We start from the raw sequence: 16551 nt of genomic DNA, 5'->3' as shown, positions 1-16551 counted from the left end.
TCACCTCATACAAAAATAAATCATAATGATAAATACATTGCTCGTATTCCTTGTTATCAATTTCAAGTTTTTAATCCAATGCCTGTATCATTAAGTGCTTAATCGTTCACCTCAACAACTATTATCTCTTTCACATATTGTATTTTATTATCAACTTGCGATTTGACGCGCCGTTCTTTTTTCTTCTTTTTTTCAGGTCCGGCTTGGTACATTCATATCAACATTTATTTGCGTGAAAATATTTGTATTTGCAAGCCATCCCACCAGTAATAAACACTATCAAATTGGCACCACTGCTACTTCCTGAATGAAAATTAAGTAAATATGGGCCATAACCCTGCATATTGATGGCTTTTGAAAAAAAAAAAAAAAAAAAAATGCTTACCTCGGATTGCGAAATTGTATGAGCAGATATGTTTCATTTTCTTTTTCTTTTTAGAGAAAAACTGACAGTTTTTATTAAAATTTGCTGAAAATTTTCTTCACTCATTCTAAATGAGTCACACACATATTCAATGGAACATTTTGATTTGCTTTACTTGAGGAGAAGTTTTTTTTTTTTTTTTTTTTTTTTTTTTTTTTTTTTTTTTGCGGAAAACAGTCTTTCGAAAAGAAAATAACCAAGATACACTTAGGTTCAGATTGACAATGAGTGATAATTCTCATACATTCCTGCACAACGTTTTTTACAGATGCAATATTTGCTGTTGATCATTGTAGACTGAGCTTTGATACGTTCAAGTTCCTCATGCTCCTAACAATGAAATCCTGAAACCCGGTACCTCGGTTTGGGTATTTTAACATCTACTTTCTTATTTAATTTTTAATGGAAAATGAATCAACATCATTCCTTGTTATTTTCACGGAGAATGCCTCACCAGAGAAAAAAAACAAACACAAAAGTTTTCAACGAACAACGTTGAGTAGTTTTTCTTCTAAAAAATAATACGTCACGTGGTTATAGAGTTTTATCGTCAATGTGTTTGAAACTCTAAAACTACCCCTCACGATACATACCTACAAACTGAACAGATTATGCGTAATTGAGGAGACCTTTCCACGAGGTCAGTGACCAAATTTTCTGTGCCGCCAATATAATCACCAGCTCAAAAACAAATACCGCACTCTTCGATATGTCGACAGTAGAATAAATATTGACTTTCTCTCTACATTATTAAAAGCTGTGACACTATTTCGCGGCACCCGCAAATAGATAAAGTAAAAGCGTAGTGCATCATCATAAATCCCATTGAAGTATACACCTGAAGGTCTCGTGTGATCAAACGAAAATTTTTAAAAATTTGAAGGTGTATAAACACAAAACTAGAAACTTCCAAACGAACTGTGAGGAACTTCTTCGTCCAGGAATGATGATACTTTAAATCTGCCAATTCAAAAACATCGAATCTGATATTACGTGCAGAAATTTGCGAATATGTGTACAGAGCTCTCAAAGAAAAGTTGCCAATTTTCGGTCACCTCACACACAAAATTGTTTTATAACATCCAACAGCCGCACCAATCCACACTTCCGCACTTTGGCCATTGATATTCATTTTCCGCTTATGCACGCAAAGTTTCCTGGGGTCGTGCCAGAAATTTGGGGAGTTCTATTGGACAAAACCCCGGATATTGACCAAACCAAAATTCACACCGTGAGCTGTTTCCATAGAGTACATAGAGTCGAAATGTAAGTGAAAGAGCCACTTTTAAGCATTTTCCAGGCCCCGAATGAACCACTAGACAAGGTACGAATTTCAGCATTCTGAAACATGTTTCGTAACTAAAATTTCACTTAGAACACGATGCGCACAACGAAAATTACCGAAATTATTTCCTTGCGAAGATATTTAATGATTCTTGATGCGTGAATTCAAACCACCCGCTCATGAAAACTCAATACTCTACGTGATTCACATCGCGCGCTAAACGTTTATCATGACAGTCTCTGCGATATAAAAATCTGGCAACCTTAATTTTGACGCTTTGGCTCAGCTATAGCAAATTGCTTATCGTTTGAAAAACACATGGTGGGAAATGAACATTGCTCGATTGAGAAGATTGCTGAAACCGTTGTAATGCGCGGTTTGACGCACGTAGAACTTTGAGTTTCTTGTGAGCGGGCAGTTCAAATTCCTTGTAACCAATGTGAAATAAAAGCGTTCATATCTTCGTTAGGAGTTGGTTTCAGTCATTTTCGTCGCGCGAATAGTGTTCTGCGTGAAATTTTGGTTAAGAAACATGTAACAGAATCCTTTAATTCGTACCTTGTCTAGTGGTCCATTCCGAGACTCCTGTGAGACGCCGGGTCACTTTTTCGATACATAATCGATTGTCTTCAATACACGGGGACCCGGCCATCTGATGTAAAAAAAGAATATAGGAATTACTACGTATTCCACATCGCCATTTTGGTTCGAATATGTATCGAAGAAGTGACCCGAGCTCGGCGCACACCGGGCTCGGAACTCGTCGACCAGGCCATGGCCCTAGCTCTCCCATTTACATTACGACTCTATGCACTCTATTGCTGTTTCCGTATCACAGTAAATTCTTTTTTAATCAAGATCTTACTGCTTGCGGACGGTCTCATTTTCAAATGACCACATTTTCTTCGATGTATAGGTTAATTGACTAATATTTCATCCGTCTATCGATGGAGTTGTTTTCCTCGCGGTTGTAATTTCCCGCGAAATATTGCTCAATCTGCTCCAGCGATTTCCCCTCGGTCTCGGGAAAGTAGAAGAAGTAATACGTGAGTCCAATCAGCGTCCCTGCGCCGTGTAGATACATCATCCAACTGAAGCCCAACCACGCCTCGGTATAAATATAAAACTTAACCATCAGTCCCATCACCACATGTGCCCAAGCGGCCGAAATACCAACTGCAAGACCACGTCCTCTGCAAAAAAAATAGTCTTCAGATCAGGTTTAGATGCAAAATTACCCAGACCACTTCAGCAAACCCAACCTAATCTAATCCAGCTGAATCTAATCCAACCGAATCTTTCCTAACAACCTAATGTGAACAAACCTCACCTCACCTAACCCAACACTGTTAAAGTCGAGGAGTGAAATTCGGTGCTAGAGTCTATATCGTGTCTAAAAAACCCGATTAATATGAGTTCTAAGTGAAATTAGAACCATATAAGCGTATGATACTCCACAAAAAGAGCAGATCGATTCCGCTCGGTAATGAGTAACCTGTAAGTCAACCTGGAAGGAGAATAGGTCCGCATCCGCTCCGCTTTCACATCACCGCGCTATATTCACTCCGACACAGAATTTCACTCCAAAATTTTTAACAGTGAGCCTGCAGTTAAATTACTGAAATAAAATGAAATAAATGCCATGAAACTGCAATAATTTTACCACATTCTTCGGTCAAGTTAATGCCGATGTACAATTTATGATACGTATGAAGCAACATTGCAACTTATCTCAATTTTGTATCTTAATTTTATCTCAAATTTCTATAAGAGGAGCTCTTTCAATTAGTAGATAGGCAAAATGAACAATAATGGGCATAATTTTACCATGATCTGTATTGAAATGTATCGCATGGTAAATGTTTGTATAAGAAACAACAAGCATAGATCTCGAATTTTCTTTGGGAGGAAATACTCCTTCATAGGAGCGAACATGCAGAAAACGGTCTCTGTCCTCTCTTTTAATTGATCAAATTAAAAATGAACTACATCTCACAATTAGGAACTGCAATTTCCGGCTATTTCGTAAAAAACACAATATTCCTACCAGGAAACGCGACGGTTACGCACAAAGGCATACCCCCAAACGGCTGCACCACCAAAAGCCCATGGAGCCGCTTCACGCGCGCCAGTCGGGCGCCCATCTGCCTTCCGCCGACCTAGGCCAGAATCACTCAACGTAGTCTACAGGGAAACCGACGGTACGCACGTTTTTTCTCAATTGAGCCAGAAATTGTAGTTCCTAATTGAAAAATGCAGCAACTTACGCCACTGGAAAGACCTCACATATGAGCTGCCAAGGCAAGACTGATATACTAAGCCCGCAGACTACATTCAGTAAAAGCCAAAAGATGATAGGGATCCACCGCAGTTGTACGTATGAACCAGCATCTCGGAGAAAAGAAGAATAAGCACCCATGCCGAAGATACAACAAGCTGCGACCGCGTGAGAAAATAACGCAATTTTCCGCTTCCCAAAGCGACGCAAAAATGCCACGTTCATTATTGCACCGATGAAGAGAGAACCTGTAGAGGATACCTGTAAACAAACCGTACTGGAAGTAAAAAGGAGACTCTTGCCCATGTAGCACGGAATGAAAATGTTAAAATAAAATTGCCATTCTGTAAAAAATTTTCAATATTTTTACATCATTTGGTCAGTATATGTCCATTTCAAACGATCAATAAAAAGAGCTCCACATGTCAGGACGATAGGCAATTTGCGATGCAATTGGACTTATCTGAATTTTATTGCAATATATTTCAATAATTTCTCCTTCAATCAGTAGATAGGCAACATACACAACACTATGATGCAGTACCAATAATTTTACCATGTAACTGCAATTTATTGCAATCTGTTCTACTTTTGTATCGATATATAATACTCTGCTCTGTAAACATGGGCCTTCGGACTCTGTCAAATTTTCCCTAATAAATTACGACTTATAGGGACAACCAATGGGTAATTTTACATAGGGTGTCCCAAAAGTACCAAGACTGGTTCTGTAACTTCCAAAGTAAGATAGATACAGACATGATCTTGGTCACATTTTAAAGATCAACTCAATACCTATCGATTAAGACCAAGATCAGCTCAATCGAATAAAAATTGACCGAGTTATGGCAATTTGAAATCAGTGAGGAAAGTTTACCCCTACGGTTTTTTGGGAAGATTTTTCGATTACCAGGATTCAAAAAGTTAATATTCGTATCCGCTTTCCTCCGAATCTTCCATAATTTCTTTTTGCTTTTCAAAGCATCGTCCATCAAACCGGATGCACTTTTTCATGAGCTCCTACCACATATCCAACATTGTTTTCCTGAATTCTTCCTCTGGGATGGCGTAGAAAAAGTTCTAAACTGCATTCTGGATTTCGGTCTTCGATTCGAATCTTCGTCCGCGAAGCTCCTTTTTAAGCGCAGGAAACATCCAAAAATCACATGGAGCCAAGTCAGGGCTATAAGGTGGATGAGGGATTGTTTCAACTCCATTATTACTCATAAATTCACGTGTTAAGTTCGATGTGTGAGGCCGCGCATTGTCTTGATGGAGTATCCACGAAGCTTTCAAGTCCGGCCGTTTCCGGGAGATGTGCATTCTCAACTCCTTTAGCACTTTGCAATAATACGCACTGTCAACTGTTGTGTTTGGTGGTACAAAATGTTGATAAATGACACCTCGAAAATCAAAAAACACAATAAGCATCACTTTACAGGCCGATTTTTCGATTTACGGCGATGAAGAATCTTCATTAAAAACCGTAGGGGTAAACTTTCCTCACTGATTTCAAATTGCCATAACTCGGTCAATTTTTATTCGATTGAGCTGATCTTGGTCTTAATCGATAGGTATTGAGTTGATCTTTAAAATGTGACCAAGATCATGTCTGTATCTATCTTACTTTGGAAGTTACAGAACCAGTCCATAGGCGGTTCTACGGGGGTGCCAGTGGGTGCCAGGCACCCCCAAGCAAAAATTAAGTACGGTTATCGAAACCGTTAAATTACTGCTTTTAAAGATTCTGTATTCGCTTACACTGAGAAAAAATCCCAGCAATTAATTGAAAATGTTTTAAACAGAATTAAAATTGAAAGCCGTGTTTTACAAAGATTCCACTGTTTTTTTATGGTAAGATTGTACTTTTGATGGAAAGTTGTGCTAAAAATTTTCTAAATTGAATTTACAGGTATTTAAGTGGAGGGGAAGGAGAGAAAAAGAGAAAGGACGGTAGGGGAGGGATACAACTTGAGGGCCGAAACTTAGGCCTCCCCTGAGCGACCGTCCCCTTTGGAGCCGGTCTCGGACATTTTCCACCTCTGGGCACCCCCAAGAATGAAGGTCTAGAACCGCCTATGAACCAGTCTCGGTACTTTTGGGACACCCTATGTATTTTAATCTATCAGGGAATTTCATTAGTTTATGACTCGGAGCAGCTGACCACCTCACGGAGAAATATTTATACCCAGCTTTTGAGCTTAAAATTTTATTTAGGGATTCTTTGTGACATTTCTTGTGTTTGAACGTAAAAATAGATTAGAAGTTCGCATAGCCTCTGACTTCGTTTCTTTTTTATTTAATACTTACCAAAATTAATCTTGCGTCGATAGGAGATTTTAGCTCCTGAATCTCGCGGATGAAATATGGCCTGATACCCGCCAGAAACGCAGTTAAACTAACTACAACTACTATGAAAACCAAGCGCAGAGGACGCAGTACCTTTCTGCTTGTCATTATTTTGTAATTCGTTGCCAAATAGCGAGTTCCTTTCGCGAAAAATCCGTCTGAAATCAGATTCGAATGTAAAATAGTTGGTGCGACTGGTTTGAAAGAACATAATTTGATATTTTTGTTCATTCAGAAAAAATAGAAAAACAGTTTTGCTCTCCACGCAAACAGAAGAGATGTCTAAGTAAAGGTAATGGTACAAAAATCGTCATTCTTAGGCATTTCACAGTCCTTTGACTAAAGAGAAAACAATCTGAGAACAGTTCCGTGGAGTGCTTTGCGATATATCGATTGACCTGCCACTTAAATCTATGGCAAAGGATCGATAAACTTGGTGTTCGCAACGAACACCTTAATAATCGATTCTTTACCATTGCTCCAGATGGGGAAATATCTATAATCGATCATTCACGCCTCGCAATTGTTCAAAAAAAATGTTTGTTCGTGCGTTAGGTGTCTTCCGCCATGAAGTAGTGTGTGCGGACATATCTAAGCGACTAATCGTCACAATTCGTTCAAAATTGACAGAAGAACCACGTGCATAGTCTCTAAGTGCCGTATCTCAGAAAAACACCGATATTAAAAAGGCTATGGAACAAAAGCAATAAATTGGCCCAAGTACCAAAATCTCTATCGTCAGCTGTTCTTTACAAAACTTACCTTTTTTGGTTTGATCCGATCCGTTAGAGCTGCTTTCATTTTGTTCTGTCGAATTCCTGACATAGTTTACTAAATTTTTAAATTCTGTCTCCACTTTGTTCGGTTCAACCCAACCTCGCAACCAACAGAGAGATTTCATGGCATCGTCCAGGCGGTTCTTTGATATCAGCCAAGTCGGGGACTCGGGTATCTGCATAAATAAATAGATGATAGGTAGACGGAATTTGTTTTCTATAAAAGATACGTTTCAATCTGACAATTAATTCTTCCACCTGAGAAACAGTTCTCGGCATATAATTGATCATACGATAACTTCTGAAATATTTACTCTGGGACGTGCCGCACATTTGCTCTGGTTACTCACAATCAGCGTGAAACTCGGATGAATGATATGAGCGCCTGCAAGACTGTGGGAATACTTCACGCATTACGCCAAACTGTGCGGTCGGCTAGCGCCTACAAGACTGCATGAATACTTCTCGCATTGGGCCAGACTACGAGTTCAGTCGGCGATACGCACTTACTCAACGTGAAACTCGGATGGAAGCAAGGTGGAAGAAAGCAAGGGCTGTTCCTTTTTTTCAATTTGAAGTCTGATTCTTTGTTCCTTAGGATGTATTGGTAGACCTACATCTAAAGCTATTACGTGATGGTCCCATAAACAATCCGCGGGCACATGTTTTTACTGAGCTTCGGGTCAAGCTTGGGCATCTAAGGGTTAACATCTAATGCTCCGAAAAAAGTTTGCTTCTATCACGCTATGATTAAAACCGATTTAATTCAAGCACGTGCGAATAAACGTTTTAAAAAAATCACGGTTTTAGCAAGACTGGTCCATTTTCCTTGTTTTTGATGTAGGCCTACAAAACGCAGTAGAAAGGGGGAGAGAAAATTTATCCTCCCTCTCTCCCCCCTCAAAATGGCGCCAATAAGCGTCAGCTGTATATTTCTTGAAAAATCTATTCGAGAGATAAATGACTGGACATTGACCTTTTGAAACATTAAAAATGTGCTTAAATCAAATATTTTAAGTACATTGGTCTTTTACGACTAGTTCTGAGCACGTCCGATTGATTAAAAATTTATCTACTCCTAAGATTAGCCTCAACTCATACGGGTAGAGGATATGGGCTTTTTTTTTAAAAATGAAAAATAAAATATACTTTCTTTAAACTTTTTAATGGAGGTCGGTATGTACATGCTAAGATTTTTGGTCGTTACCTGAGTTAAGAGTGCGAAAGTTACAATAGGAAACGCACTGCAGATCAAAGCAACAGATCGCCAATTGAAGAAGTAATTCAAGGCGAATACGACTGAAGCACCTGGAAAACATATTTGAATTGTACTGCATTTTGCAATTTGGAACTATAAATTCTAGCCCGGTTTAAAAACAACGTATGTGCTATTATTTTCCCTATGCACATAAGTGTTTTTCCAGAAGAGCCATAATTTATAGTTACAAATTGCAAAATGCAGTCCAATTGAGTGATGAATGATCTTTAATGCTGCCGTGCTAAGGAAAAACGCCGTATGAGTATTTGAATGTTGCCAAATTTCCACTCAGAAAAGATTCGTTTTTAAAGATAGTTATTGATATTCAGACCTGAAATTTTCAGCTTTTTTAGATCAAATTTCGAACAAAATCCTTCGAAAAATCGGAAAGGAAATATTCACGAATTTTTCTGAAAATTCGTTGTTTTTCGAAGGTAATATGGCAACGCCTGATGGCTTGAACGGCGTTCTTCCCTAGCACGGCAGAATGAGTAACATCATAACTCGAATCGATTATAACGGTCAAGAAAATTAGATTTATAGTCACCGAGGATAGTTCAAAAATCTTTAAAGCACAATCTTTAGTCTATGACAAAAAATGGAAACTTGAGGAGTCAGATAAATCAGTTATAATGTGTGATGATAAAAAGATTATCATTGGCTTTTTTTCTCTCTCTCTCTCTACGTGATTGCATATATCAAAACACACTAAAAAAAAGTTACGAGCTAAATGCTATATAGACATACCTTCCGTTTCGGACTCAGAGACCGAAAGTTCCGGGTGCTGGAGCTGTTGCTTCTGCTGCTCCGACTGCTACGCCCAGAACGCAGACGGTATGTCTATGGAGCCCGTAAGTACGGCTTTCACGGCCGAAGGTTTTTTTTCAGTGCATAAAAATGAAAACTGACACTATAAATTTTCCTTCTTCAATCCTCTGATCCCAGAGAATCCCCTTTAGCACTGCGATAGCTATCCTTTTTTGCAAATTTTGATGTCTCATTGCCAAACAAACTTTTCCTCCTCCGATATTTGCTTTCGAAAATGAAAGCCTGGGGACCTCTCGTCGACATAAAAGTCTGACAAACGTCTGCAATGGACTTAGGATGAGTCATAACAGCACTTAAGTCCACGATACTGTCATACTAAGGAAGAACGCCGTATGAGCCTCCAGGCGTTGCCAAATTGCCGTTGATAAATCATGAATTTCCTATTAAACTTATTGTCAACACTCTCCCATATTTTCTCATACATTTTAAATTTTTCATTTTTAACTCTTTAGTCTCACTCAAATCCAGTCCATTCTTCAACTTTCAGTTTTATCCTTAAACAATCTTCAGTAATGTCCCATAAAATTAATGACTAGACTTGCAACAGATACCTACATAGATTATAGCCAACCAATCACGTGTAGGCTTGTTGTCTCACCACCGGTGACGTCAACAAGACTATATAAGCGTGGGTTGCCTAAAAATCGAGGTCTTATTTTTCCATCTTTTGACCTGTGACTTACGTCCCTCGCTTTACGGTCTTTTTCCCATCTTGTAGACTCTAGACCTGTATATTTCTCTACGGTCTTAGTGATTCCCAGTACTCTAACACACTGTGTCAATCTCTTTAACTTTACAGTGCATTTTGTGTAATTTCTGACATTCGACTTTTTAAATCACCAAAAACTGGCATCATTTCTACTGTAATTTCCGATTCCAGTTCCACTATTGCAGTCTCTGTTAATGGTAAAAACACCATTGCGCTGTTAGATACAGGCGCTTCTGTTAACGTGTGTTCCAGTGATTTTAAAGATCTGATTCTACCTTGTAGGGGCCCAATTCTGAATTTAAAATCAGCCAGCGACCAGCCCCTTGGGATCCTTGGTAAAGGCCATTTGTTTTTTAAAATTCAGAATCAGTTGTTTAAGGTCTTTACTTACGTTGTAAAAAATCTCACAACACCTATTGTTTTAGGAACTCCGTTTCTATCGGAACGTAAAGCTAACATCGACTTTCAAACCAAGTGTTTGTCCCTTGATTCCATATCAGGTCCACCGTTAACAGTTGCTTTATTACCAAGAAACCACATTTCGTCTGTGAATTTTATAAATAAACATACCCCTTTTTCAGCTTTTGTTAAGGAGACAATAATTTTACCACCAATGTCGTTTACCAGTGTTCCAGTGTTTCATAACTTGTTGTTCGATCGCTCTACAACCTATTTAGAGCCAAATGCAAATCCTCTGACACTTATGAATATTTTTCTTCCAATTTTTCAGGTTATTTTGCTCGCAATTCCATCTAAAAGACCTGGAAATTTCAAGATAAAATATTCATAACTTTCCTAAAAAATGAACATTTTACCGAAGGAAATTTGGCAACTCTCGAACGTTCATACGGCGTTCTTTCTTAGCATGGCAGCACAGGATATCTGATTGGATCCTCCATTGAATGAACCCATCGCCGATTTCCGACCTCGACTCTGACTCATTCGATAAACCCTGAAGCAAAAGCTGAAAAAATCAAAATATTAAAATACCTATGATAGCTGCTGAAACTGAGATGGTGGACATGGTGCCTCTTAAGAGAGGTTCTCCGATTTCTCCGGTGTAGGCGTGGAGGGGGGCCTCGGTGAGCCCTCTGCAGAGTCCGAAAATCAGGACAACTGCGTACAAGGCGTATACGGATTGGGCAAAGTACAGAGTCATCCAAGCCCCGAAAAGTGGAATCGTTGTAGAAATCATTGATCCCTTCCGGCCTAACTTCTCTTGGAAAAAACCGGAGGTGAGGCTAGCCACTGGGTGGACAATATTCAGAATACTCCCTGAAAAAAGGAACACGATAAAATCAGGGGAAGAATAGACTGTATGAGAGCAAGTTGTAATCAGTTGACTAGGCGGGGCGAAAATCAAGTTTGGAGGTCGCAGGGCCGGATTTACCTACTTGCCGCCCATGGGCCGCCTGTATTTTTCCATCCCCTTCTCGTTCATTTTGAAACATCAATAGATCGTACTCGACAGTGGTTCGATGTATCGTTTGGTTCAAAACAATAGAACATAGCCTCAAACAAAAATTTTAGGATTTAATTCGGAAAAGCTGCGAAAATGATAAAATTCCTACAATTTCACTTTTCATTGTCATTTGGTACTCGAGAGAATAACAATTCGATCACATAACATCCGTTACCTTAGATTTCTAAATTGACTTTTGAGGCTGTGGTTACACATTGAATCGATATCAATATAATCTCACCTGCGTGATCTGTCGAATACGATCTATAAAAACCATCAAGTGAACATGCCGGTGGAGGAGGGGTGTATGAGACGCGTTTGCTCGTGTTGGGCACATTTTATGTGAAAGCCCTGTCAGTAGTTAACAAAAGTTCAGTTCCGTAAATCTACCCCTTCTTAAACAAGGCTTTCCAACGAACGAAACAATTATGAAAGAACAAACATAAATGTGGTTAATAAGTTTAATTTCCGCCGCTGCCCGACCGCACTGTGTTGGCGCAATGCGTGAAGTATTCATGCAGTCTTGTAGGCGCTATGCGTTTCGAGCCGATTGCTGCTGACCGCAGTGTGTTTGACGCAATGCGTGAAGTATTCATGCATTCTTGTAGGCGCTATGCGTTTCGAGCCGACTGCTGCTGACCGCAGTGTGTTTGATACAATGCGTGAAGTATTCATGCAGTCTTGTAGGCGCTATGCGTTTCATGCCGACCGCCGCTGCGCCGCTCCGGTCAAATTGCGTGTTTGGTTTCTCTCTTAACTCGACTAATTAAAGGTGTTGTCTCTCTTATCACCGATAGACGACAAAATTAGAAGTTACTATATTTTTACTCTCAGAAAATGAGAGATTATGTCGCCTTTTCTCGTTTGTAATTTATTTTCTGAATCCAATTTTTTTCTCTCTTTTTTTTAATACCTACATTCAAAAAGATTGAAAAATTTGCCGCCCCTTACATTTTGCCGCCATGGGCCGGGGGCCATGTGGCCACTCCCTTAATCCGGCCCTGAGAGGTCAAGGCTATTTTTCGCCTGATGATGATTTGTGACCATTTGTGAGCTAAAAATTCGCTAATTGATGACTGATATGAATGTCGGGGTAAGCACTTTATTAGGTGAGTTTTTGTCAGGGACAAAATTAACCCTCCACTAACCACTTGCTGTACTCGTTGGTCGTCAGTTATATCACTAGGCAAATTTTCCTATTGTGCGTGTTGCGTGCAGGTGAAAATAAAGGGGTTTTAATTTTCTTGCACCCAAGAGTGTTTGCTTTAGCGTTCAATAGTAATTTGGGTAAATATTGAATGAGTATATCTCAGCTAGATCAGTTAAGGCGGTCTATCTCTGCGTTTGTGCAAAAAAAAAAATATATATTTTCGATAAGTATTATTTGTAATTATTTGATACTGACCAAACCAAGATGCCTGATCATCGTTCATATTGAGGGCCTCCGAGGAATTCCTGTGAAGTGCACCGATCACGAGAATTGGAATGCCCATCTCCAGACCGTGATCAAAAATCAAACAGCTTTGTATAAGTGCAACCAAAATCTGTGGAATTTCTCAGACATCAAAAAATTATTGATACTTGATTCATTAATCGATTAATAATGATAAGGGGAGGAAAATTATGGCAGATTCTCGTTCATATAACAGAATTCTATTTATTGTGGGACCCTCACACATATCAATCCGACGAGGCTGTAAATTAGAAACCTTCACGACAAAGCAATCCAAAATTTCTCGCTGGGTCAGCTCCAAAAAATATCAGACCGATCAGACTTGCTCAATAGTCTCTTTGAATCCATAAAAGCATGATTACGATCTTCTCTTCTTTTTCAAGTCTTATTCTCCAGGGATCACTCTCTAGGTATGTTACGCTGGTTAAATTGTAGACGGAAAAAATTAAATTGCTGATTTAACAATTCAATTGTAAAAAAAGTGACTGCAATATTTTAACGTAGATTTCACAACAAAAAATGCTACTTTAACCACTATTTTAAGCCAATTTAACCACGGGGGTGGCTAAAGTAGCATTTTTCGTTGTAAAATCTATATTAAAATATTGCAGTCACTTTTTTTAGCAACTGAATTGTTAAATCAGCAATTTAATTTTTTCCGTGAGAGAAATAATAAATTTTTTCAGACATTTCAGATTTAATTGATTCATTCCCAAACTTTTTCTTTTAATGAAAAACAATACGATTCGATTGACTTATCAGTAGACCACAGACGCGTATACGCTCTAATCTAACACTAACAAGGAGTTACGCCAATATACATCCCCTGACTGCTTCGAGGTACAACCCCTATAACTCTTCGCGCCTCAGATGTTATGCGTTGCTCCTTACTCTTGTAATTTTAAATAATTGAGCAAAATAGGGAAATGAGAAAAGATAACAAACCTGAGCAAAACCGGATCGGTATGAAGACTTTGTTTGATGGTTCGATGTTGACTTGCCATGTTGAACATCAGAGCCTCTAGATGGCACCACAGTATCAGTCATGGTAACGGTCGCTGAGGGTAGTTTTACGAGATCCAAAAGTCAGTCACAGGTTACCGAGTCAACGTTAAGTTATCCTAATGTTCAAGTCTCTTCGACTTTGATTCAAAAGAGCACTTGGGGCGCTCTTGTTACTGGCCGGGAAAATGCAGCACGACTGTAAAATCACACAACCAGGAGGGATTGATGCACTGAAAAAAACCAGTTGTTATAAGCACCAAAGTGTTAATGTTTCTTATGAGCCTTAAATTAATGACGGCTATAACTGATTATAAAATTGTTTTTATTGTCCTGTTTTTATGAGGTTACAACCTCATTTTCAACCGTAAAAAAGAGAGCAAAAATGAGTCGCCGATTCACGCTTGTTGCGAGAACGAGACTTTATTTAGTATTTTTATCAATACTGCCGTGCCAAGGAAAAATGCCATGAACATTCGAGAGATGCCAAATTTCTTTCGCTAAAATGTTTATTTTTAAGGTAAGTTACAAACAATTTTTCTTCCACTATTCAAGAACTTAAGAAGAAATTGAGGACGAAAGTATCAGAAAAATTGGAAGGAAAATATCCATTAGTTTAACAGGAAATTCGTATTTTATCAAAGGAAATTTGGCAATGGAAGGTCCATACGGCGTTTTCCTTCACGAAAAAATAGGTGACCCTATACGGCCTACGGTTCGGCGGTTAGATGTCGCTGAGCGGTGTAACAAAGGCTCATTTACAAAATAGATACACAAAAAAATATTTTTTCAAAATTTATTTTTGGAATCTGTGACGAAAAGATTGAGAGTTGAGAGCATTCTCAATACTGCGTTTTGCTCAGAGCATGCGCAGTGAAACGAACGTAGGAAACAAAGAGAAAACAGAATTAAATAACCGAATTCATTGAGTTTGTCTTAAGCTCGAAGCACAACTAAGAAGAATCTAAATCCCTTGATAACTAAGCGGCCAAAGTATAATCACTTACCTAAGACTTCCAAGCATCAAACTGTCAGTGATTGGTCAAAAAACCACAAGGATGCCTAATCAAATTGCATGGAACATAGCATATAAGGCTGCACAAAAGTTTACGTGACTTCGATTGGGACGAAAAAAAAACAACAAAAAAAAAAACAATGATTAAACAAAAACACGGATTGACTGTTTCAATTATACATATGTTATGAACACATTGAATTGGCACACTAGAAAATAGCTTGCACTTTCCTTGAATGATACAAGTGCTACTATCTTCACACCGTATCTTTGATTATTGATTGTTAGAGTTTATTTTTAATTAAGTTTTTCCGCGCATTTGCTGGAGTTTGGCCTCGTTTTTTACAATCTCCTCTTCGGATAAAGTAGACACTCGCTATCTAAAAGTACACTTAAACGACTTGAAAAGCTTGAAATCCGAGTGCTTCAGGTTGGTCATCAGATCAAATAAATGAGAAAAAATAAGTAATTTCATTAAAAAAGAAAAGGATTTAGTGCTAAAATGTGAACATGCACGATGACACCCAGCTCCTGATTTTTTATGTGGAATAATTCAAAATAATAATCTCTTAAATAAGGAGGTTTGTTGTGGATTGTATTCGATACATCAAATAGATGAGGTTGTATCGATGTCGATTGGTTCAACTTGTAAACATAGCCTCAGAAGTCAATGGAGCAATCTGTGGGGACGGGTTTTTTTGTGATAGATTTTTTATTCTTATAAGTGCAATATGACAATGAAAAGTGAAATTGTTCGGAATTTCTCCTTTTCAGCTTTTCCAACTTAAATCCTAAAAGTTTTGTTTGAGGTTATGTTCTATTGTTTTGAACCAACCGATGCATCGAACTACTATCGAATATGATCTATTATTCTAGAAAAAAATCAATATGATCACATTTTACTCACTCTTTGATAAAAAATCTTAAGTTTTTAACCAGTAACGCATTACGCCTGAGGCGAGAAGCGCATCAAGAGGTTGGACCGCAAAGCGGTCAGCCCCCCCCCCCAATTGATTTTAAAAACAAACCTGCAAAAAATTACAGTATTCAGCTAACGCACGCATAGTATATTTAAAAGTGGTCTTTTAGACAATATCATGACCACTTTTGAAAGTCAAGATAGAGAGCATCAAAAAGGGGGGGGGGGGAGGGAATCATGTAAGATTTTGAGTTTAAGATACTTAAGACTGACTATTGAACACTTTTAATGTGTTATTCCTTGTAATTTGATCACCCACTGTTCCAAAATGTCAACTGTCCCAACAATCTTTGGCACCGAATCGATTGTCAAATCGTTTTATCATGCGACCCTAATCGATAAATAGCATTAATAAGACGTGGATATATCGAACATTCGATACCGATTCAATAATCGACATGATAAAAGTTCATTGACTGTTGAAATTGAACTCTAATCCCACCGTTGAGACCATACTCGAAGTTCAAGTTCTCTTGATATCTCACGAAATTTATCTCCAGACTCCACTTGATTTTTGGAAGCACTCTTCAGAATTTTTGACACAGGTGAACCTCTCACTCAGCATTTGGTCGTGCGAATTTCAAATTACCTGTAGTACCTTGAAATCGTTTAGCCGGTATCCTTACTGAAATTGTGCTAAAATATATCAAACTTTTTACTTGTGCAAAAAGTTTGATCCCAACTTCAAATCCCTTTGAATCAGTGTAAATTTAACACTTACTTTCAAAGTCAG

The 16551-nt window shown here is 38.4% G+C and overlaps 1 protein-coding gene and 1 long non-coding RNA gene across 3 annotated transcripts in view; one reads left to right on the top strand and one right to left on the bottom strand.

Moving 5' to 3' along the window:
* Positions 1-335, top strand: part of LOC140224960 (uncharacterized) — a 57359-nt gene extending 57024 nt beyond the window's left edge. The window contains exon 4 of the long non-coding RNA XR_011900180.1: positions 197-335. This is a non-coding gene — a long non-coding RNA (uncharacterized lncRNA). The remainder of the gene's footprint in view (positions 1-196) is intronic.
* Positions 336-363: 28 nt separating this feature from the next.
* On the bottom strand, positions 364-15130 carry LOC109038888 (facilitated trehalose transporter Tret1). Of its 2 annotated transcripts, none has more exons than XM_019054143.2 (9): positions 14832-15130; positions 13768-14057; positions 12775-12913; positions 10898-11182; positions 8320-8420; positions 7099-7288; positions 6298-6494; positions 3977-4248; positions 364-2902 (listed from the first exon to the last, which is right to left on the bottom strand). In XM_019054143.2, the coding sequence occupies exons 2-9, from the start codon at positions 13867-13869 to the stop codon at positions 2635-2637; spliced, it is 1554 nt and encodes a 517-aa protein (XP_018909688.2). In that variant the 5' UTR covers positions 13870-14057; positions 14832-15130; the 3' UTR covers positions 364-2634. The 2 variants fall into 2 exon arrangements, with proteins under 2 accessions (XP_018909688.2, XP_018909689.2); XM_019054144.2 differs by having other exon boundaries at positions 13768-14023.
* Between the last annotated feature and the right edge of the window lie 1421 nt (positions 15131-16551).

This window comes from Bemisia tabaci, chromosome 1 (assembly GCF_918797505.1).
Source record: "Bemisia tabaci chromosome 1, PGI_BMITA_v3".
Lineage (NCBI taxonomy): Eukaryota > Metazoa > Arthropoda > Insecta > Hemiptera > Aleyrodidae > Bemisia > Bemisia tabaci.
Note: the sequence above shows the minus strand (reverse complement) of the source record. Positions and strands in the feature narration are given on the sequence as shown.

What these genes read in the sequence shown, in the direction of transcription:
- LOC109038888 (XM_019054143.2), bottom strand. Translation starts at nt 13,869, where the DNA reads ATGACTGATACTGTGGTGCCATCTAGAGGCTCTGATGTTCAACATGGC. An exon ending in TCGACGCAAGATTAATTTTG is followed by an intron (nt 4,249 to 6,297) that starts GTAAGTATTAAA and finishes GTTTGTTTACAG; the next exon opens with GTATCCTCTACAGGTTCTCT. An exon ending in TGTGAGGTCTTTCCAGTGGC is followed by an intron (nt 2,903 to 3,976) that starts GTAAGTTGCTGC and finishes TTTTTTTTGCAG; the next exon opens with AGGACGTGGTCTTGCAGTTG.